Source organism: Populus trichocarpa, chromosome 2, assembly GCF_000002775.5.
Source record: "Populus trichocarpa isolate Nisqually-1 chromosome 2, P.trichocarpa_v4.1, whole genome shotgun sequence".
Taxonomy (NCBI): domain Eukaryota; kingdom Viridiplantae; phylum Streptophyta; class Magnoliopsida; order Malpighiales; family Salicaceae; genus Populus; species Populus trichocarpa.
Window position 1 is genome coordinate 725,132 of NC_037286.2, and position 22,299 is coordinate 747,430.

General features: G+C 34.2%; 3 protein-coding genes across 3 annotated transcripts; 2 read left to right on the top strand and 1 right to left on the bottom strand.

Annotated features, from left to right (window-relative positions):
• The first annotated feature begins 2,430 nt into the window (after positions 1 to 2,430).
• Positions 2,431 to 5,651, top strand: LOC7474581 (protein ALTERED PHOSPHATE STARVATION RESPONSE 1). The gene is made up of 4 exons (XM_002300620.4): positions 2,431 to 3,490; positions 3,597 to 3,760; positions 3,886 to 4,109; positions 4,338 to 5,651. The coding sequence occupies exons 1-4, from the start codon at positions 2,638 to 2,640 to the stop codon at positions 5,050 to 5,052; spliced, it is 1,956 nt and encodes a 651-aa protein (XP_002300656.4). The 5' UTR covers positions 2,431 to 2,637; the 3' UTR covers positions 5,053 to 5,651.
• A 5,811-nt stretch (positions 5,652 to 11,462) lies between these two features.
• LOC7496873 (serine/threonine-protein kinase BSK1) lies at positions 11,463 to 17,469 on the top strand. The gene is made up of 9 exons (XM_002300621.4): positions 11,463 to 12,087; positions 12,187 to 12,322; positions 12,998 to 13,131; positions 13,310 to 13,415; positions 14,529 to 14,614; positions 15,472 to 15,660; positions 16,039 to 16,206; positions 16,322 to 16,435; positions 16,982 to 17,469. Exons 1-9 carry the CDS (start codon positions 11,707 to 11,709, stop codon positions 17,228 to 17,230), a joined length of 1,563 nt encoding a protein of 520 aa, XP_002300657.1. The 5' UTR covers positions 11,463 to 11,706; the 3' UTR covers positions 17,231 to 17,469.
• Positions 17,470 to 18,059: 590 nt separating this feature from the next.
• Positions 18,060 to 21,327, bottom strand: LOC7496874 (ATP-dependent zinc metalloprotease FTSH, chloroplastic). The gene is made up of 5 exons (XM_002301891.3): positions 19,942 to 21,327; positions 19,239 to 19,485; positions 18,954 to 19,137; positions 18,551 to 18,722; positions 18,060 to 18,428 (listed from the first exon to the last, which is right to left on the bottom strand). The coding sequence occupies exons 1-5, from the start codon at positions 21,229 to 21,231 to the stop codon at positions 18,207 to 18,209; spliced, it is 2,115 nt and encodes a 704-aa protein (XP_002301927.1). The 5' UTR covers positions 21,232 to 21,327; the 3' UTR covers positions 18,060 to 18,206.
• Between the last annotated feature and the right edge of the window lie 972 nt (positions 21,328 to 22,299).

The window sequence follows — 22,299 nt, forward strand, 5'->3', positions numbered from 1 at the left end:
TATTATGTAAACCCTAGGCTGTGCTGGATTTAATAAATAGGTGCGTGGGTTGGGGAGGGGACCCTGCCCTTTTTTCCTTGGCGACACCGAGAATCACGTGGTGGCAAGAGTTCTATTTGCCGATCAGAACCTCCATGTTTTAGTAGGCATTATCGAAAGCAAAAGGGTATAGGCTTTCCTCCGAATGAGGACAGGATACAAGGCTGGAAACGAGGAACATGGTTCCATGCCTCCTAGCTCGTCATAGGGAGAAGAAAGAAAAAGGAGAGACAATACAGACAAGCCTACTCGAGTTGGAATTCCACTCTAACCTCCCTTTTTAAGATAAGATGCAACCAGATTCAAAATCCCCGTCGTGAACGTGACCCTTTTGTTTTCACCTGTTTTCCTGAATCTAAAATGCTTGAAAAGGAGATCGCATAACATTCTATTTCTACCCCTTCATTATTCCCATTCCCTTCACTTTTAAACGTTGAGCTTGTACTTTCTAATTTTCTATCACCCGTTGTTAAACTCGAACTAGTCTGACTAGATAATTCTATACCAGATCAATCTTAGATTTTGAGATTTGGCTTAAGATAGATTTTATAAAAAATAAAATAAAATAAATAAATCTGATACAACATGATTAAATATCTGAATTAACTTGGTGAAAATCTATAAAAAAAATTTCCTTGATGTTTTTGTTTTAACTTGCATAGCTGATAATTCAAGCCTTGCATTTAATTTATTTTTGAATTGAGCGGTAGAATCGGTTAGATCACTTGAATAATTATATCCAATGTAGTGAAAATATATATATTCCCTCTTATGAGCCAACCTAATAGCAGTGTAATTGCAGTTGTTTTTTAAAGTATTTTTTATTCAGAAATATATCAAAATAAATTATTTTTTAAAAAAATTATTTTTGATATCAGCGCATCAAAATAATTTAAAAACACACAAAAAATTAATTAAAAATAAAAAAATAAAAAAATTTAAATTTTTTTAAAAATATTTTTAAAACACATAATCAGGTTTTGTATCTCTCCGTACCATTTGGAGATCTATTTATTTACTTTTTGCAACAGCAAGGATATAAAAGGAAAACAATCCGCGTTGGTTTCAATCAACTGAAGAGTTGAAACATCCTTGTCCATGTAATTTCCTCAACATCACTAAACTATGATCACAATTATTACCAAAAATAAATGAATGATGATCACAATTATGGGCTGATTTGAAAACAGGATCGTCTTTGGCCTTTTCAAATCCTCCATGATTAGGTTTAAAAGCTTAAGCCATGGAAAGGGTGAAACGTATAAAATCCCTCCTTCATGTGTATGGTGTAGTAGCCATGGTGTACGGAACGAAGATTGGTCCTCCATTGACCCCTGCAGTCTCATGGGACCAACCCCTTTTTACCTTCTTTCTTAAAGAAGTGATCATCGCTCTACATATAATGTCGGCTCATCACCAGAGGATCCTTGCTCTTTGGTTGTGTACCCGACGGCGACAGCCCACTTTCTAAGCAGATGCAGTTCTCATTTTTTCTTTTATGGAAATAAACAGAGCTTTTCTATTTCTTATATAAAATAATTCTTACAATAGATCCTATACTTTTATTTATGAAAGTTTTATGAAAATAGGAAGGGATGTTTGACAATGCAACCGAAATATCATTTACCCATAATTTGAATATTTATTTTTGTTCAAGATTAATTTTTTTATTTTTTAATCTTTTTAATATGTAGATATAAAAAATAAATTCAAAAAGTTAAAAAAGTATTACTTTAATATATTTTTAATAAAAAATATTTTAAAATATAATATTTACCATGCTCTCTCAAACAGATTTTAAGAATAAAGATAGGATTGATAACAAAGGACATGGGAGATAAATTTTCAAGAAATTTGGGAGGTAAATGTCTAAAAAGAAAGATGATAAATTTGAAATGTTAAAAAAATAAGGGTTAAAATGAAAATTCTTGAAATATTTTTAAATACGTGACACACATGGTTGATATACGTAAATAATTAAGACTCCATTATTTGTCTTCGAATAGATTTGTCAAAAAAAAGCTCCTCTATTGTCATTTCAATCAATCGAGCATCTATATTTTAAATTTCAAATAACTTGTACCAATTTACTACTATTAATATCAAAAACTACGACCGGTTTTTTTTTTTTTACTCTTGTTATGTCATTGTTTTTTATTAATTTAAAATATGATTAATTAAAAAAAACTGAAATAAATTCTTGTAATAAAAAGATCGACTCGAAGTAAAATCGAATCAACGGGATTACTGAATTGGCCTCCTTGTTTTAGATCGATGCTTGGAAACATAAACAACAGAAAGAATACTCTTGGGCACAAATGTCAATGGCAAGAACTCAAAAATACCAAAGAGACGTTACGCCAATCCCGCCAGCCCCTCTCCTCTACCACTCCTTTAAAGCTAATCCAGTACACTACTACTTCACTTTCTTCCTCTCTCTCTCTCCCTCTCCCCTGATTTATGCAGCTTTAAATGCACATCCCCTAACTAATATTTAAACCTCATATAACGTTCCTCAAACATTCACTCCCCCCCCTCTCAGAGTTCTGACCAGTCCAGTCATCTTTCTTCTTCCTGTCTGGTTCTACTCTTCTCTTCATGGGCTGCTCCATTTCAAGGATTGACCAGCTCCCTGCAGTGTCTCTATGCCATGACCGATGTAAGTTCCTTGAAGAAGCTCTCTACCAAAGCTATGCCCTCGCCGATGCTCATGTTGCTTACATGCACTCCCTCAAGTCCCTCGGCCCTGCACTTCACCGCTTCTTTGATGAAGCCCTCATCAATAACCAGTCTGACTCTCAATCTAATGGCGATTCCGCGGCTGTTACCAAACTCAGTAAACCCTCTTCGCCTGATATTTTCTGTCCCTCAAGTTCTACAAACTCGGAGACTTCTCACATTGATTTCCGTTCTGATTCAGAAGATGAAGAATTTAAAGACAACAAAGATCTTGATTCGCTTCATAGAGTCCATAAAAGTCAGTTTAATCCGTTTTCTTATGATCATCTTGACGATAATGAGTACGATTACCCAGCTTGGAAAACTCCTCCACCTCCGGCTCCAAGTAGTTCAGCCTGGGATTTCTTGAATTTCTTTGAAACATATGAAAGATATGAGTTACCGACCAAGGATAAGGAATTTGTGAATGGAATTCGTTTAGAAGGTAAATGTGGTAAAAATGGAGAAGAAGATAGGAGGGAAGCAGAGAAAGGTAACAATGTGAAGCAGAAGAAGGAGGCTAAAGTGGTAGAAGAAAAGAAAGTTGAATATGTGAAAGAGGAAAGTAAAGAGAGTAAAGATTTAGGCCATCAGGCTAAAATCCAAAGTGTCTTGGAGGTTATGAAAGGAGTAGAGGTTTTGTTTGACAAAGCTGCAGAGTCAGGAAATGAAGTCTTGAAAATATTTGATGCTGGGAAATTCAGATATTATTACAAAAATTCTGTTTATCAAGGTATTAACATTACTTTTCTTTTAAACATGGCTTCATCTCTTGTTTAATAATTAGTCTGTTGCTGAATATTGTCAAGAATAATTTGATTTTTTTTTCCTTTGTAAAGGAGTTTCTTCCAAGATGTTGCACACTGTTACTCCGTCTTTTTCAGAGAAGAATGGTTCTGTTCATGGGGACTTTGATGAGGATTTGGGGATAATTTCTGTGAATCTGTCTTCTACTCTTAGAAAGCTGTGCTTGTGGGAGAAGAAACTCTATCATGAAGTCAAGGTATGCTTTACTCTTTTCCAAGAAGAACGGTCCTGTCATGTTGCTTTGTTCTTTTCCTTTTGCTTTCGTTTTGGAATGCTTCCTAATCCACACGAAAAATAAAGAAATTGTTCATTATATTGTAGGCTGAGGAAAAATTGCGTCTCATTCTTGCGAAGAACTGTGGGCAGATGAACATCTTGGGTGAGAAAGGCGCTGATGCCAATAAAGTTAACTCCACTCAACCTTTACTCCGGATGCTATCTACGAAGATCACAGTTGCAATTCAAGTTATTGACAAGATATCAATTACTATCAGTAAATTGAGGGATGAAGAGTTGTGGCCACTGATCAGTGACTTGATTGAAAAGTATGTTGTTGTTTAATCTTGCACAAGTTAATTTGTAGTTAACACAACTGAGTTCTGGATTTCACTTGTTTTGCAGTTGTCTTGTAGTTACAATGTTGCTTCCTTACTAGGGACTGCTGATCTGCAACAGCTTTTAAGATGTAGCATTGTAACTTAGTCTTGTTGCTTGTTTGCTGTCTAATTTTTTTTTTTTTTTGTGCCGGTTAACATCGATCCATTTAATCACAGGTTACTGGATATGTGGAAAGTTATGTTAGAATGCCACAGATGTCAGTCCCAGGCAGTTGTCGAAACCAGGAGTTTGGATGCCGTTGCTTCCAATGTGAAGTTTAGTGATGCCTATCTTGAAGCAGCAATACAGCTCAAGATTGAGCTACAAAACTGGAATCTAAGCTTTTCCAATTGGATCAATGCACAAAGAGGCTACGTCAGAGCATTGAATGGTTGGCTTCTGAGGTGTCTTCCATCTGAACTTGAAGAAACTCTAGATGATGTGCCACCATTCTCCCCTGGTAGGACAGGAGCACCTCTGGTGTTTGCGTTCTGTAACCAGTGGTCACTTGCCATTGACAGGGTCTCAGAGATGGAGGTAATTTATGCAATGAATGGATTATTCGATATTGTAAATCAGTTCCTGGAACGACATCATGTTTACCTACAGCAAAGACTGACTACAGACAAGGACATGGTGAAGAAAATGAAGATCTTGGAGAGGGAGGGGCAAAGGTTGCAAAAGGTGATTCAAGCTCGAGGGAAGACGTTTCAAGCCGGTAGAGCTGTACATCGAAGCGAAATGACCGATAATAGTAGTCTTCAGTTTGGTCTGAGACAAATTTTTGTAGCCATAGAGCAGTTCTCTGCCGATACCATGCACGGTTATGAGGAGCTTCATGTGCACATTGAACATAGTAGACTCGGTCAAGAGAATCCAGCAGCTCCTTAATTATTCACCAATAATCAGGCATTAATTACATATCTTTGAATTTATTCCCTTCCTGGATTCGACGAGGCTGGTCTATGGATTCATTCTTTCCATCCTTTGCTCATTTCACCTCCTCAACAGTGGATAGTTGTGATACTATGTGCAATAACAAGTAGGGCATCCGAGCTGCGGTTTTTGAGCTACAAATGTGACATGTTGTGGTTCAGCTCAGCCTCCATTGAGGCATGATTGCAGTTTTGATCAGATGCAAGTGTAATATTGTCAGGTTTTTTTTACATCCACTGAGGTATCCTTGATTGTTTTTGTTGTGTTTTTTGGGACATATATGCCCTGCTGTGTTTGACACTTTGCAGTTTCAACAGTATCATTTTGAAGCTTAACCTGTCAGGATCATTCTCGGCTTCCTCGTTAGGTTATACTAGTTGTTCCTTTTAGCAGTACAGAGGAATCTTGTTGTAAATTTGTTTTGAGGTCAACAAAACCTTTTTCTTTGTCCGAGCTATCCAGAGAGCAAGTGCTTTCCTGATTTAAATTCGAGTTTTTTTTTTGTAATTTATTTATTAATTAATTCGACAGCATGGATTTGCGTCTTTGATCAACCTATCTTTTGCCCAACAACTTCAGTTCCAGCCGGTAAACTTTTAGGTTCCGTTTTACAGTGCAGTACCGTGTTGTTGAAACCATAGTTATGAATTCTGTCTGATAGGTTGACTTAGACCAGGGTTTTCATTTTTGTGTCAACCTAGAACAGATTCAACTTTTTTATATATTTTTTTTAAAAAATTAAAAAATATAAAATTAATCTGTGAATATTTAATCCTGTATATTTTTTTTATTGTTTATAAAATGTTTCTTATTTTTTCAATATAAAATATATATAAAAAATATTTTCATATGAAATGTTTCTTAATTTTTTCATGTGGGATATTAAAGTCTCAAATATTATTTTTTAATTTTCCAGGTTGACTCGCATCAACCCATGTGACCTGGGACTTGGCCTCTTGACGGGGTTAACTCCCGAATCTGGTTTAATAACTACGGTTGAAACTATATTTTACTCTGATCACAATTTTAAAAGTGTTTGGTTTATCAACATATACGATCGCAAAAATAAAACATCAACCTAATATTGAGATGCTGTAAAAAATTAAGTGATAAATGAAAAAAATATTTAACATCGTAACACAAGTAATTTACCTTATTGTGTTTAATGAATTTTCTCTATCAAAATAGATTTATAATAGAAAAACACATAAAATTTATAATAAAAACCGACACACGTATAAAATTAATTGAATAAAAAAAATGCAAAGCTGCACATATAAAAATTCTTATAAAAAAATCAATATTAAAAAAAAATTAATCTATATCAAATTAAGAAAAAATTATAGATGAATTATACTTATTACATACTTTTTTAAAAACTAAACATAATCAATATCATTAAAAAAATCATCACAAACTAATTAAAATATAAACTCAAAATTTATTTGAAAAAAAAAATCAACTATTACATTATTTTTTTTTAAAAAATTAAAATAAAAAAATCAGGCCAGGCCTAGTGCCTGATCCAATCAAGCAATGGCCCCTGCTGCTCTATATTCTTTTTTAAGTTTAATGGGGCAGACACCAGGAAAAAAAAATTGACTTGTCGCCTGCATCAACAAACGACACGTCGTTTGTTCATCCTCGGAATTCGGTAACTATGGTGGCCAGAAAAATAAGGTCCTTTGTTTTTTTACCCAAAACTCATTTCAACCAATTTTTGGTCTAAAACACTTATGAAACACTCTAGAGACCTCATTAAACCAATCCATGGCAACAAAAAACATAAAAAAACACCCTAAAACCTAAAATCCACTCGAAAACAAAAAAAAAACTTTTCAAGCATTAAATATGTTTTTTTAGATGTTTTCAAGGTAAAAAAAAAATGTAATCTTAACTCTCATCGTCATATGAAACCATTTTACATAAGAAATGATTATTTTGGTGGCCGAATTCCTCACCAATAGACACTTTCTCTCTCTCCTTCAACCAAAAAAAGAACTGAAAAATAAATAAAATGAAGTTCGGTATCAAAATTAAATTTTATAAAATTCAAGGGGTTGGTCACCTAATAGCTAAAAACAACAAGGATTCAAATGAAATTTTGACCAAGATTTTCAATCTGTCATCTATATTACTTGATTTTTTTACTTTGGTTTTCTTTCTTTCAATTCAACCTTTTTATATTAAAACATGTAATTAGGCTCTCATATAGTCTTAAAAAGACTTAATTGTGTAAAAAAAAAAGTTTAAAAACTAAACTGAAATTTTTTAAAAATTATATTATTATAATTCACAGTAAAATATGAGAGTGTATGTTTTTGTGATCAGTAAAAACAGCACATATATACCATGTATAAAATATAATGTATAATACATTAACTGATAATTAGACGAAATCTCTTCTTCGAATAGTCGTAAAGCTGGTGCTTCCTCTGTATCGTTCTGGTTTTGCGAAAAAATTGCTTCGGTGGTGGCTTGATCTCTTGGGGGTTGCTTGACAGAATTAGTCTTGCATCGGGACAAACCAAATCTAAACAGACAGACAAGTGTAATTAATTTATAAGTAATTTTGTCAACAAACTTCATGGAACGAAATTTAGTTCTTTTAACCTATAATTGAAGTTTATAAATTTGTCAAGCACTGGACAACGACTCTGCCGCTTATGGAAACCACAGGAAGTGTACACATGCTGAAGTTAATCGGTTTGGGGTTCGGAACATAGAAAGTCGACAAGAATGGACATTGATTGATTTTTTAGGACCAGCTAATTCGAGCTGAAATAAGATCTGGACACCTTACAAGGTTCAGTGGCCTTGGACCAGCCGGTCCCTTTCCGAGGAATTGGAGATGGATATGCTGATTGGCCAATATTCCAAATGCAAGAAATACTTGCACTCCCAACCATACCATGTGTTAGAAAAGGCATGTTATCTGCTTATTTTGACTTTTATTGATGGCTGCTGATGGCACCGCAAAGTTCCGCCGCATCTTCCATCTTTGTACCGCCTGCTGAACATTAATGGTTGGCATGCCAACGTTGTTTTGCTGTTCAACGTGTTACCAAAAAATCAAGCAGTGTCGAGCTAAGATTACTATGATTCAAAGGAAGAAAGCTTGCAAATTATGATATTACTAAAGGCCCTTACAGTTATAGTTCCCTTCGTGCATCGCTTTTCTCGTCAAGCCGCGTTGGATCTTCTCCTCCTGGTTTGTGTCGTCTTCTTTTAAGGGATGCTATTGACTCTGTTTCTGTTCATGTCTGGTTTTTTCTTTCTTTCTCCTTTGCACCAAAAAATATAATAATAATTACGTTTCTCGTTGCTATTTTTCTTTTCCTTTGGAAGAATCCATATCATATTGTTCAGTGAAAAATCCAAAAAATACTAGCAAACCTGACAGTGAACCCATGAAGAGAAGTCTTTTATCAAGCAAACTATTATAATGATACTTGAGTAATTCTAGCATCCTTGCAATACCAAACTTGATTTGATAGGTTATCTTATTAATTTGTCAACTTAGGAACCTAGACGCTATCGAGTTAGTGAAATATCAATTTCTTTAAAAAATTAATATTTTTTTTTTGTTTAAAAAAACCTTGTTTAACTTAGATTAATAATTTTTTTTATGATTAGATGCTAACTTTATTAAAAATATTAAAAAATATTTTTTTATTGTATAAGTACATGTTGCATTCTAAGGGGTGTTTGAGAGTATAATAAATGTTGTTTTTTAAAGTATTTTTTTCTTGAAAATATATCAAAATAATTTTAAATTTTGATGAAAAGTTAGTTGTACCGCAATATGTTTAGTATTGTGTTATAATATGCTTTTTAAAATGATATTTTTTGCTTGATAATACATCAATTTTTTTTTATTTTTATATTAGCACATTAAAATTATTAAAAATATATAAATAAAATATTATTATTTTTAAATTAAATATACTTTTAAAATATACTCTTTAATTTTAAATGCAAAAACAACTATGACTAAATATTAAACCAGATGAGATGGTCTTTTCATGCTGATAATATTTTATTTTAAAAGATACGCAACAATTAAATTAAGCATGCTAAAACAGTTTGTTGTCTTTAGCAATCATCATCGACAAGTATGAATGATGTAACGCTAGAATGCAGGCTCGCCTGAGGCTTGCGGGCGAGCAAGATTCCATTTTCGACCAAAGAAAACGTCCAGGTGTGAATCCAGGCTTCGACGAATAAAAGAGTGAAAACCATATCTCACGAAACTACACAACCGCATTCTCTCGCCGAAACTCGAACCGCGTGTTACGTTTCACGCGTAGTTTTCTTCTAGAGCCAATCATTGTTTTTTTCATCCATCTTTCACACTAATAACACGATTTATATTTTTTTGCTTATAAGATAGCGCTAGATTACAGTTCCATAATAGAAAAAGAAAAAATAAGTTTAATACGGTGGTAGAAATTATTTTTTATTTTAAATTATATTAAAATAATTATTTTAAACATTATCTCACGTTGAAATAATAAAAAATATTAAAAAATAATTTAATATTTAAAATAAAACATATTTTTAAAAAGTATCTAAAAACAAAAGTTTTTACACTCCCAAACACTACCTAAAATAATAAAAATAAAAATATATTTTATCAAATAAATAAAGATAAAAATATAAAAATATTTTTAGAGTAATTCTTCGTGCTTTTAAAATATAAAAAATAAATATTATTTCAATCTCTTCTATGTCAAAACAATAATCATATATTATCTAAATTATTACTTCTAATTTTGAAGATGCACTCATCAATTTGCTTTTTTCTGGGAAAGAGGAAAAATAAGAAAGAAACAAATATATACAAATTTGTTTTTTACATGGTTTTCTTATCTTGTGGCTTTAAATTCTTCGCATTTATGAGTTATCTATAATCCATTTATTTTTGTAATTTAATAATATTTTTGAAAAAATTTAAATTTTATTTTATTCTTTATTTGTTTCAAATTATTTTTCTTTGTGTTTTTAGATTTTTTTAATATTTTGGTGTCAAAAATTAATTTTAAAAATAATAAAAAATATTATTTCGATATACTTTTAAGAAAAAAAACAGTTTAAAAATAACTATTACTGCAATATCAAACGAGTTTCTAATCAAATTCTGCAATGAGAATTGTTGTAAAAAAAATAAAAATTCGATTAGTTGTTCAATGTCTGCTTAATACTACATATAAATTATGTTTAAATATATTTTAAAAATATATATGGTTTGAAAAAATATCAAATTGATATTCTAATATTTTCTGGTGATTTTAATGTGTTAATATAAAAAATAAAAAATATAAAGAAAAAACTATTTTTAACACATTTTCAAATAAAATAACACTTTAAAAGAATACATATATCAAAATATCAATCACATATTCAGTGATCATTTGACAGTACGTTAACTTATGTTCTTTAAAATGTTTTTTATCTAAAAAATATCAAATTGATATTTTGTAAGTGTTTTTCAATATTTATAACGTGTTAATGTAAGAAATAAAAAAACTATTTTAATGTATTTATAATTAAAAAACACTTTAAAAATACATTATACACCATAATATCCAAAATATTTATAATCATTGCAATATGTGATAGATATCATGAAACTAATTTATTAATTATAGAGCAGCAGAAAATATGTATCTTGTTCAAGCCATTGATACTTTAATAGTCGAGAAAAATATTGCATAACTTATTTATTTTTCCTTTTTCCAGCCTCTGATTTTAAATTCATGGCTTTTCTTCGAATTTTGAGTTCATTTTAGTACACGTTTATCGCCGGGTCTTTAAATAATTTTTCATCGATACCTAACCTAATCTGAAAAATATCAATATATTAATTAGCATGTAAATCATGCTAGCGATTATGTTAATTGAGCAATTAACAAATATTATATAATTAATCAAGATGTTATTTGATCAAGATATTATTTAAACTTTAAATTTTAACTGGGATCAAATAAAAATATCATTTAATTAAAATTATTAATTTATCAAAATTATACTATATTATTGTTATAAAAATGAAAATAGTAAATGGGTATTGCTCGAGGATTCATTTAAGGAAAATAGATAGTTTCATTTACTATTTATTAATAATTATATTTAGGCATGGGTAATTATAAATATTGACAACTCAAAGCCATCTTAACTCAAGTATAAACATAGAAACATACAACGTAAGGGTTTTATATTTATAGTAATAAGAAAAAAAATAAAAATATCGCGATAAATTACAAACGTATTGTTTTTTCGTTTTGTTATAATGACAAAAGTACCCCTACGTCACGTAAAAGGACAACTCAGTAGTAGAAAGCAAGACAGAGAGGGACAGAGACAGAAGTTTTGTCAGTACAGAAACCCAATAATTTTTTTTTTATATATATATTTTGGAAAAAAAAGCAACGAAAATGAAACGAAAGCTGCTGCTGCTGCTGCATCTGCTCTTCTTCTCCTTCTTCTTCTTCACTCAGTAGATCCCTCTTTCTCACTCACTCACACGAGTGGATAGCCAGCCAGCCAGTGCTCCCATTCTTTTTCTTTTTCTCTTTATGGTGCTGAGTCAACTCGGGGTGAGATATTATGGGTTGTTGCCAATCTTCTTTGTTCAAAGCACCAATCTCTGATGACAGTAAAAACAATCAACAGCAACAGCAAAATCAACAGCAACAACCACAGCATGTACGAATTAATCATGCTTCACGGCCAACAAACGGAACGGAAACAAGCGGTGGTCTTGGAGGTGGTTGTGGGGTGCTGTCTTTCACGGAGTTCTCATTGGCTGACCTGAAAGCTGCGACGAACAACTTTAGTCCCGAGTTTATCGTGTCTGAAAGCGGTGAAAAAGCGCCAAATGTTGTTTACAAAGGACGGTTACAGAATCATGATAACAATAATAATAGAAGTTGGATCGCTGTCAAGAAATTTACCAAACTTGCCTGGCCTGATCCCAAACAGTTCGCTGTACGTAAATAAATTATATTTTCTTGTTTTTACTTCTAAATTCGTTCTGGGGTTTTGATTTTGTTGATGGGTTTTTCCTTTTCTTTTGTTTTTTTGAAGGATGAAGCGTTGGGTGTTGGGAAATTGAGGCACAAAAGGTTAGCGAATTTGATTGGTTTTTGTTGCGTCGGAGACGAGAGGCTGTTGGTGGCTGAGTATCTGCCAAATGATACCCTTGCAAAACACTTATTCCACTGTATGCACCTTCTTGCATTATGTATTTATATGCATTTTTTTTTCTATGTTGAATTTGATTAAGCTTTAGTTTTTTTTTATTGATGTTTATTGAATTTGTTTGAAATTTTAATGTTATGTAGAATTTTATGTATTAGCTATTCCTATATTTTTACAATGAAGTGAGTAGGATAATGTGGTAAGAAACTTGAATACTTTTAGATTAAGCTGCAATTTGTTGTCGTAATAATGGGATTTCATTCTTGGTGTTGCTAAGTGCTTGAGCTTTTTGTTTGTGTTACCGATGACTATGTAGCATTCTTATCACCGGTACGGGTATATTAAGAAATTGTTCGTGTTCAAGGCAATGATGGGGCTAATGACATTCTGATCATTTAGATGATTTCTGTATGGATACCTCAAATCGATTGTGATGTGTAAAAGGAATTTGTTTAAAAACGAGTAGAAGAGGAAAGATGGAATTGGTTTTTACCCTGTGACTTGAAGGTATGAGCTGGGAGGGTTGCAAAATTTAATATCAGCCTGTAACAATGTCTCTTGCTATTCAGCTTGCAGAAATATTGGTATCTTGTATGTTGAATTGAACGATTCTTAAATAGTCATCAGCAAATTTTTCTACCAGAATATTAACATATTTTCCGTCCATGAATACAATTTCACCGTGCTTTCTTGACAGGGGAAAACCAAACTATTGAGTGGGCAATGCGTTTGAGAGTTGCACTATATATTTCTGAAGCTTTAGATTATTGTAGTTCTGAAGGTCGTCCTCTGTATCATGACTTGAATGCTTACAGGGTGCTTTTTGACGAGGTATAGTAAGTTTATCTTTTTTGGTAAGCTTGATGATCTATCATAATCTAGCCTGTCTATCTAACATTTGCATAAATTTTTTTTATCTATGATTTCCATTTTATTTGATTAGTTTAACATCTCTGATTGTTTTAAGATATTTCCATTTGCATAAATTTCTAGTGGATGGTTTTGGCAGAATGGAGATCCCCGGCTTTCATGTTTTGGATTGATGAAAAATAGCAGTGATGGAAAGAGTTACAGTACAAATCTTGCTTATACACCTCCTGAGTACCTACAAAATGGTAAATGGTTTTGCTTTGTTATAAATCTACTTTGACTGTTGTTGATGCCTGTTTGCTGTGACTTTTCAGTAGTCAGTTCATTCACCTCTGTGCTACGACATGTCATTTGTGTCTTCTCTGCTGTTGGAAATCCCTTGAAAACAATGGTTTAAAATGCATGATGACAATATTTTGGTTGAAAGTATCCTAGTAGCTACACCTTGAAAAAAAAAAAAAAGCTCCAAGTATCACGAGGATAATCTTATTATGAATTTTATAGAATCTGTAGTGTTTCTCAGAAAAAAAGAGGTGAAAAATCAAAGAGAATGCATGTACCATAGAGGAGAAAAAGAAGAGAGCTGGGTCTTTTCACAATTGAATTTAGTTTGTTCTTAAATAAGATACAGAGGAGCTGCTTCGAACACAGAATATTTTGAGGAGGACCGTTATTGGAAGACAATTTACAAGAGAGCGATGAAAATACTTGGTCCAACTTAATCATATTTGTACAACCCTCCGAAAGAGAAAATAAGAGAATATACGTTTTGAGCAGCTAATTTTATCTCCGTTTTTCATGTGTGAAATTGAACTGATAACCTCATAAAGGTAATGGAAATTTTTTTTCTAATTGAAATGTAAATATAACGCCTAAGGATTGCCCAACATCAGTATTTATTGAGATAGGGACATACTCAGACAATGCGCCTATTCTCATTAATCAATCCTCCATGCATGTAGGACTGGTGCCTCAAATCTTTTGTTCTATTTTTTGAGTAGCCTTTAGAATTCAATAAAATGTTCTACGAGTTCACGTACTTAAGGCATTGCATTTTATGTCGACGAAAATTTCATTTTTCAAATGTGAAAACTTAAGTGGTTGGCAGTAGCCCTGTATAACACAATGAACCAAATCTGGTATGAACAAAACTTCAAAATTTACAAACTAATATAATGATTTATGCCTGGTGCATACCATTAGCAATCTTGCCTTTTCATTTCCAAAGAAGTGCCTCGCTCAATTTCTTTGTATTGCATAACAGCCCTCATTTTTGCTGCATTGCAATTCATTTTTGCTTGTATTAGTGACTACTATCTGATCATTGCTTCATAAAAGTAACTAAATCTTATATCTAGGAAGGGTCACTCCAGAAAGTGTCATCTTCAGCTTTGGGACTGTCCTTTTGGATCTTCTTAGCGGAAAGCACATCCCTCCTAGTCATGTAAGTAATTCATACTGTCATTCTGTGCTGAACATCAGAATGCACAGTTTCCATTTAGTGGTTCAACAAAATGATCTTTTTTTTTGGTTGGCAGTGGAGTCCTATATGGCGATTCTTAATGGGATGCCATTTTGATAGTGCTTACTCTCAAGTTTTGTACATGATTAGTTAAGTAGAAGCTGGAGTCAAAATCATTGCTCAATGTGTTTGGATAATTTTGACTGAATTCTAGCTGGAGCCTTGGATTTGATTACTTGCTGTCCATTGTCACAATCTTGAAATTAAGAATACATTTATGTTCTCAATGCTCAACTGCTCTTTTCTCTTAATTACACAAGCTTCTCTCTCTCCTATGAAAACAAGCAGTGTGAGATTGAGTTGCATGAGAGATGTACAAGTCGATATTATTTTATGGAAGATGGCTGATGACTGAGAGTGTATATCTAACCCATGTTGATACTCCATTGTTTGAGCTTTGAACCTGTTCTTGCTAATATTATGCCCAAGATCTCTGATCATGATGACACATTGTCATTGCTATGCTATAACTTAAATGGTTGAATAGATAAAATGACAATTAATGCTATGCTAATGCTTAATAGGGAAATGGGAAATTGACAGCAAATGGAGTTGTATTTTTTTTTTTACTTATAAAAGTACTTCATGTTAGTTTTTCTATTTGAAAATATGTATTATATATATTTTCGAGCATCTGTAAAGCAGTAGCCTGCATGGCAGTAATATGTATTATTTATACTATCAAATATATTTAAAGCAGTAGCCTGAATGGTAGACTAAGCTGTAGTTACTAAATGTTAGATTTTTTGTTGGACGTTTGACTCATGTGCTCCTTGCAGGCTCTTGATATGATTCGAGGGAAGAACATTCGTCTTTTAATGGATTCTCATTTGGAGGGAAACTTTTCAACTGAAGAGGCGACTGTGGTTTTCGATCTTGCCTCACAATGCTTGCAATATGAACCAAGGGAGCGACCAAATACCAAAGATCTTGTTACAACGCTTGCACCTCTGCAAAACAAACCTGATGTAAGCTGCCCACTTTGCTTCATTCCTTCTGTTTCATACAATTATCTTGTTTTAGTGTAATTTGATAATACTTGGGATCAGAATACAGGGGCTAGTTAAAATCTGGAATGACTAGATTGCTTGCCACAATAGAGCCCTTTGTATTACTTGATATCTTGCCATTAATAAAGTATTTTTGCCTTAATTATTATCTTCCTCAACAGATTTGCCTCTATCTCTCTCTCTGTATCTCAAGGAGGGGGTTGGTTTTTTGTTGCTATTTAGAAGTTGTTCTTCCTAGACAATGCATTTAAAGCAGCTTTGAGTAGCTTCAAAATGTAGATGGTTGTATTCATGTAAGACTGGTACAGTTTTGGGATCTTAAATCTTCGCTTCCAGGTTCCATCCTATGTGATGCTGGGAATTTCTAAGCATGAAGAAACAGCACCACCTACCCCACAGCACCCGCTCTCTCCAATGGGTGATGCCTGTACACGGATGGATCTCACAGCTATCCATCAAATATTGGTAATGACACACTACAAAGATGATGAAGGAACCAACGAGGTAATTGAATTGTACAAATATTATTTCTATGATATCTATTTTACAAAAAGTACTTTTCAAGATATCCATTTCTAATTCTCTGCTGAAATCTTCCATTTTAAATGGGTATTCTCAGTTATCTTTCCAAGAGTGGACACAACAAATGAGAGATATGTTGGAGGCTAGAAAGCGTGGAGATGTAGCATTTCGTGACAAAGATTTTAAAACTGCTGTAGAATGTTATTCTCAGGTGTGTTTTCTCTTTTATCTGTGGATGAGATAATGGCTTTTCCTGTATAGAAGTAGTAATATTCAGGATGTAATAGGCTTTATGTTGCTGAGACTTTGACGCTACTAGTTACTTGGATACTTTGGCTCAATATTCTTACTATGTTTAGGTTGTGATGGTTTCACCTAGGATGGTAAAGCCTGGGTGAATTGATTTATATCTTTGGTTTCGGAATTCTGATGTCTCAACCATGAAGTTTACTGTTAATTGTAAATTGTTGTGCTTCATCCATTAGGATTTGAGATTATCCCTGTCAACTGGACTAATACTATATTTCTCTTAACAAGGTCCTGGGGATGCCTTGTTAATTTGCTGGCAACAACATAGTTCCTGTTCTTAATCAACTACAAACTATGAAATATACTTGAATTAGTTTAAATACGCAAGTCTGTACTCATGTAGACTTGGTTGTCCATGCCTCCCTACCTCTTCATCTTTGAAAGACAAAAGTGTAAGTGGATTCTGTATGGTGCTCACTGCTCAGTTATAAAATGCTTGTTTGTGCAGTTTATAGATGTGGGAACAATGGTATCTCCAACTGTTTATGCCCGGCGTAGTCTTTGCCATCTACTATCTGATCAACCAGATGCTGCTCTCCGAGATGCGATGCAAGCACAATGTGTCTACCCTGATTGGTCTACAGCATTTTACATGCAAGCCGTTGCCCTTGCCAAGCTTGACATGCACAAGGATGCAGCTGACATGTTGAACGAGGCTGCTGCATTGGAAGAAAAAAAGCAACGTGGTGGAAGATGATCTCAAGAACACGACTCTCTATTATTCTTTTGTAACCAGATCAATTATTGCAGTTCTTGTATAAAAAATGTGGGTTTGATGTGGAGAGGGAATTGGAAATGTTGTTTTTGCCCAAATGTACCATAGCGTGGCGGGGTTCGGGGTGGGGTGGAGAAGAATACTACTGCACTGGCCATTGCACTATTTTTTCAGAAATTAAATGAAATAATTGATTTTGTTGTTTCGTATATAAAGAGAAACATCCAACGTTATTGTTTTTGTATATGAAGGGAAACATATAACATGAACTAATTGTGCAATGAGGACACAGAGCCCTGAGGTTCGATTAATCATATGTATTCTTTTGGAGGTCATTGATGGCTGTTAATATTAAGCTTTCTAAGAAGAGAGAATGCAGCAGAAATCAAGAACAAAAAAGTTTCACGAACAGAATCTGAAAGGAAATGCAGGCTGAAAGCTTGCCAAGAAAGAACAGAATCTTGGGGGGGGGGGGGGGGGGGGGGGGGGGGGGGGGAATGGCAGGATGTTTGGCTAGAAACAGAGAACGCTCTGAGGATATGATCAGATAAATGGTGGGTTCCAAGGACATTGGCACACTTTAGGCAATATAATTAATATTATTATTATTATTATTATAGTTGTTTTTAAAAATATTTTTTTTATTTATAAATGTATTAAAATAATATATATATATATTTTTTATAATTTATTTTTAACATCAATATAGAAATACTATCTTAAAAAAAAATTTAAAGCAAAGAAAAATATAAAATTTTTTAAATACAAAAACAAACGGTTTTTTCACATCACATCCTAATGAGAAAAGCAATGATTTTAAAAACTAGTAGCAGAATCTTGCCTATACAAATTCTTGGCCTTCATATTACAAGATTCATAAATAAAGAATAATTGATTTTTGTGTATGTGTGTATGTTTAACTTATAATACAACATGGTTTAGATACTTAAAATTGCAATCAGGAAACATATAGTTCAGCTTTTCCATCAATAAAGAGACTCATGAACTCTTCTCCATCAACACTTTCTTTTTCTATGAGGAGTTGAGCAAGCTTGTGGAGGATGTCAATGTGAGTTGTAATGATTTGCTTGGCTCTTGTATAAGCTGTCTCCACCAACTCTCTTACCTCTGCATCCACCACATCAGCAGTCGCCATTGAGTAGTCTTTCTGGGATGACATCTGTGATTGGAACACAAGAGGGGTCTTAATCCAATGTTCTTGTTGTAGAAGAGTTGGAAATGGTGAATACGAGAAAGCTAGTGGACGGGAGAAGGCAATAAAACTTCAAGCACAAACCCTACCTGTTGACCCAAGAAAGGATTTCCACCAGGTCCACCAATGGCAACCTGACCAATCTTTTTGCTGAACCCAAATCTCTCAACCATCTGCCTTGCCACACGTGAAACTTGCATGAAATCATTGGATGCTCCAGTAGTCACATTTTCCTGACCAAAAATCACTTCCTCGGCAACCCTACAGAAGTAAAAATCGTAGGTTCGGTAAAACACAGGCAATTCCCTTATTTGCATAAAATTTCTTTAACTCAAAAAATAAAGCTCGCAGTTCAACTAAGGTCCAAACTAAAGGGAAATTTGATGATGCTTGCTCACTCTAGAATAGCAACTTGAAGAGCAGGAAAGTACTCATATGCCTTGCTACAATTTTTCCCCTGGAACTAGGCCAATCAATACGAGTAGAACTAACCTTCCACCAAGTGCAACAGCCATTTGATTCTCCAGGTAGCTTCTACTGTACAATCCAGACTCGAGCCTTTCCTCACTTGGAGCAAAAAATGTTAGACCACCAGCTTGGCCACGAGGAATGATGGATATCTTGGCTACTGGATCATATTCAGGCATAAGGGCACCAACCAAAGCATGCCCAGCCTCTGCAAATGGAGAGTAACACACATAATTAGCCTCACAAAATTGAATCCTGGGATATAACAAGAGACCAGAGGAAAGGCAAAAAGGTTATCATGCATTTTACCGTGATAGGCAACTAATTTTTTCTTTTCATCCGAGACAACAGCATTTTTCTTTTCTGGTCCTGCAATGATCCTCTCCAGAGCATCAGAAATCTCATCTTTGCTTATTTCCTTAAGGTCACGCCGAGCTGCAAGAATGGCTGCTTCATTCATCAGGTTCTGCAAATCAGCTCCAGTAAATCCTGGGGTCCTCCGTGCAATCTTTTCAAAATCCACATCCTTTGCAAGTGCCTTCCCTCTAGAATGCACCTATAATTCATAATAAAAGTAAAATTGTTCACTATTCTAAGGTCAAGCAAGAACAGAATTTGTAGACAATGGGACAGCCTTACAAAACAACCTGATTCTAGGATGCATTATCAGACAAATCAATCTAGTATCCATAATCACACCAATTCAGAACAGTCCATTTTTCTCTAGAAACAAACATATCATATTATAGAAAATTTATTTAGTATGCAGTGTCGGACCAATTAATAACTAGACCAGAAAACCATCATTTTGCAGAGAATTTATCTTATAACACCAATATTAACATTCAGAGTTTAGCTGCCCTAAACTACTGCCTCTTAATAGACACGACAGGACACACACACATGCACGCAAACACATTCTGCTTCAATTGTTTGTTTCCTTTTCCTAATCTATGTCCTCAATACATCTTTACGAGGAATAGAACAACTTGGTTGGCATTGTTGAACTTACCTGAAGAATCTTGACTCTACCAGCGACATCAGGCCTATCGACTGTAACCTGTCTATCAAACCTTCCCGGTCGCAACAAAGCCGAATCAAGGACATCGGGTCTATTTGTAGCAGCCAACACAATAACACCTGAATTACCCGAAAATCCATCCATTTCAGTCAACAACTGATTAATGGTCTGCTCTCTCTCATCATTCCCCCCTCCAAGTCCAGCCCCTCTCTGCCTCCCAACCGCATCAATTTCATCAATAAAGACAATGCAGGGCGCTTTTGACTTTGCTTTCTCAAACAAATCTCTCACTCTCGACGCCCCCACTCCAACAAACAACTCAACAAACTCCGAGGCTGCGCACGAAAAGAACGGCACCCCCGCCTCTCCTGCCACAGCTCTGGCCAACAATGTCTTCCCAGTCCCTGGCGGCCCAACTAATAAACACCCTTTAGGAATTTTAGCTCCTAAGGCTGTGTACTTATCAGGATTTTTCAAGAAATCAACCACCTCTTGTAACTCCAATTTAGCCTGATCAGCTCCGGCCACATCAGCAAACGTCACACCGGTTTCCGGCACTTCTTGAAACTTCGACTTCGACCGGCCAAAATCCATCGGTCCACCCAACCCACCGGGTCCACCTGGCCCACCTTGCGCCCGTCGAAACAAGAGAAACAAACCGGCAAAAGCAAGAAAAGGGAACAAAAGATTTCCAATAAAATTAAAGAGCCCATTACCAGAATCCCCCTCGGCAACCGAAATATCAACGCCGTTCATCGCTAAAATGTCGATCAGATCAGGGTCATTAGGGACAATAACGGCGGCACGACGACCATCTACGGCGGTGAGTTGTAGGGCAGAACCATCTTTGCTGAAACGAACTCTTTCCACTTTCCCTTTCTTGACCGCATTCAGAAACTCGCTGTACCGCCATTGACTACCTTCAGGAAGGTCAGAGGTTGACTGAGACTGGGGTTTCGGAGCTGTTAAGAGAAGATTTTGAGCGACAGTAGAGGATGGTCTGGTGGGCTGGGCTTCAATAACAGGTGGAGGAGTAGGTGGTGGTGTAGGGTTGTCAATTGCTAGCGCCTGAGGGGTTAAAGAAGAGAAGATTAAGGCAGTAGCTATGGTTGCTTGTGACTGAAGGGATTTTAAAGACTCATAATTCTTTTCATTCACAATTTTCTGAAATTTTTTGGGCAGAAGGAAGGATAAGGAGGGTCTGGTTGTTTTAGGACAAGGCAAGCTTCGGGAACCAAAGAAGTTTGAAGTGAGTAAAGGGTTTGTAGTTGATGATGCCATGCTCTGGTTTTCTGGGATGTTCTGCCTGAGTCTTTGACACTCTGTGGTGTGTCTTTGCTTTATATTTATCTCTTAGAATTTTCTAAGAGAAAATTAATTTTTGTTCAATTTTGATTTGGAATCCAAGTGGATTAAAAAGGAGCCATAAATTTGGTGTTGTTTGAGAAGTATTTACGTGTACAATACAATATCCACTTGTTTCAAGTTTCCTACAATTTATATGCAGCAAATCGGCATTTTAGCGTATATTTCATTGTTGCCCCCCTTCAGTTTGAATGTTTCAATATTACCCTTTTTTTGGTTTCGAAAAGATCCATCATGACCCTTAATCATTAAATAAAATAATTTTTAAACTTGAAAAATCTAAATTGAGTGTTCATTAAAAAAATTCAAATCAAGTTTTCAATTAAATCAGATAAAATGTTTTTATTAACTCAATTGACTCAATTAAATTAAAAAATTAAAAAAAAAACATAATAAAATAATATCATTTTAACAAAATTGATTGATTTCGTGATTCAATTACTCACAATATCTTTTTAAGATTAGCATCTCAATCAATTTGTGACAACTATATCAAATAACATATTTTTTATCTTTCAAATTTGATTTTAATTTTTTTAATACAAGATTTTTTTATATATTTTCATGATATATTATGAATAAGGTATGGAGAGAAATGATACATAACCATAAAAAATATGAAAGAATGACCAATTTTTTTTTTTTAGCATAAAGGAACAAATGAAATTTTTTTTTTAAAAAAATTCAGAGCTAATATTAAAAATTTCGAACTTCGAGAGTAAAAGCGAATTATTGACTAACTAAGAGAATAAGTTTTTTTTTTTTTTTTTAGAAATATTAACAAAGCCTCGGCCTGTCAGCCATCGGTGGTTCTCATTTTCAATGGGGTAGTGTTTCCGAAGTTGCAACTTTTAAGCCCATGGTTTCAAGCCCATTTGGGTACACCGAACAAATAATATTAGCCCGTTTGGCTAGTGTTTCACATCGTGGCCTAAAGTCCAATAACGACACGAGTCTTCCCTTTTTAGGCCCATGAAACGAACC

What these genes read in the sequence shown, in the direction of transcription:
- LOC7496873 (XM_002300621.4), top strand. Translation starts at nt 11,707, where the DNA reads ATGGGTTGTTGCCAATCTTCTTTGTTCAAAGCACCAATCTCTGATGAC. An exon ending in ACAGGGTGCTTTTTGACGAG is followed by an intron (nt 13,132 to 13,309) that starts GTATAGTAAGTT and finishes TGGTTTTGGCAG; the next exon opens with AATGGAGATCCCCGGCTTTC. An exon ending in AGCACATCCCTCCTAGTCAT is followed by an intron (nt 14,615 to 15,471) that starts GTAAGTAATTCA and finishes TGCTCCTTGCAG; the next exon opens with GCTCTTGATATGATTCGAGG.
- LOC7496874 (XM_002301891.3), bottom strand. Translation starts at nt 21,231, where the DNA reads ATGGCATCATCAACTACAAACCCTTTACTCACTTCAAACTTCTTTGGT. An exon ending in AAAATTAGTTGCCTATCACG is followed by an intron (nt 19,138 to 19,238) that starts GTAAAATGCATG and finishes CTCCATTTGCAG; the next exon opens with AGGCTGGGCATGCTTTGGTT. An exon ending in GCTGTTGCACTTGGTGGAAG is followed by an intron (nt 18,723 to 18,953) that starts GTTAGTTCTACT and finishes TTACTTCTGTAG; the next exon opens with GGTTGCCGAGGAAGTGATTT.
- LOC7474581 (XM_002300620.4), top strand. Translation starts at nt 2,638, where the DNA reads ATGGGCTGCTCCATTTCAAGGATTGACCAGCTCCCTGCAGTGTCTCTA. An exon ending in CAAAAATTCTGTTTATCAAG is followed by an intron (nt 3,491 to 3,596) that starts GTATTAACATTA and finishes TCCTTTGTAAAG; the next exon opens with GAGTTTCTTCCAAGATGTTG. An exon ending in ATCAGTGACTTGATTGAAAA is followed by an intron (nt 4,110 to 4,337) that starts GTATGTTGTTGT and finishes ATTTAATCACAG; the next exon opens with GTTACTGGATATGTGGAAAG.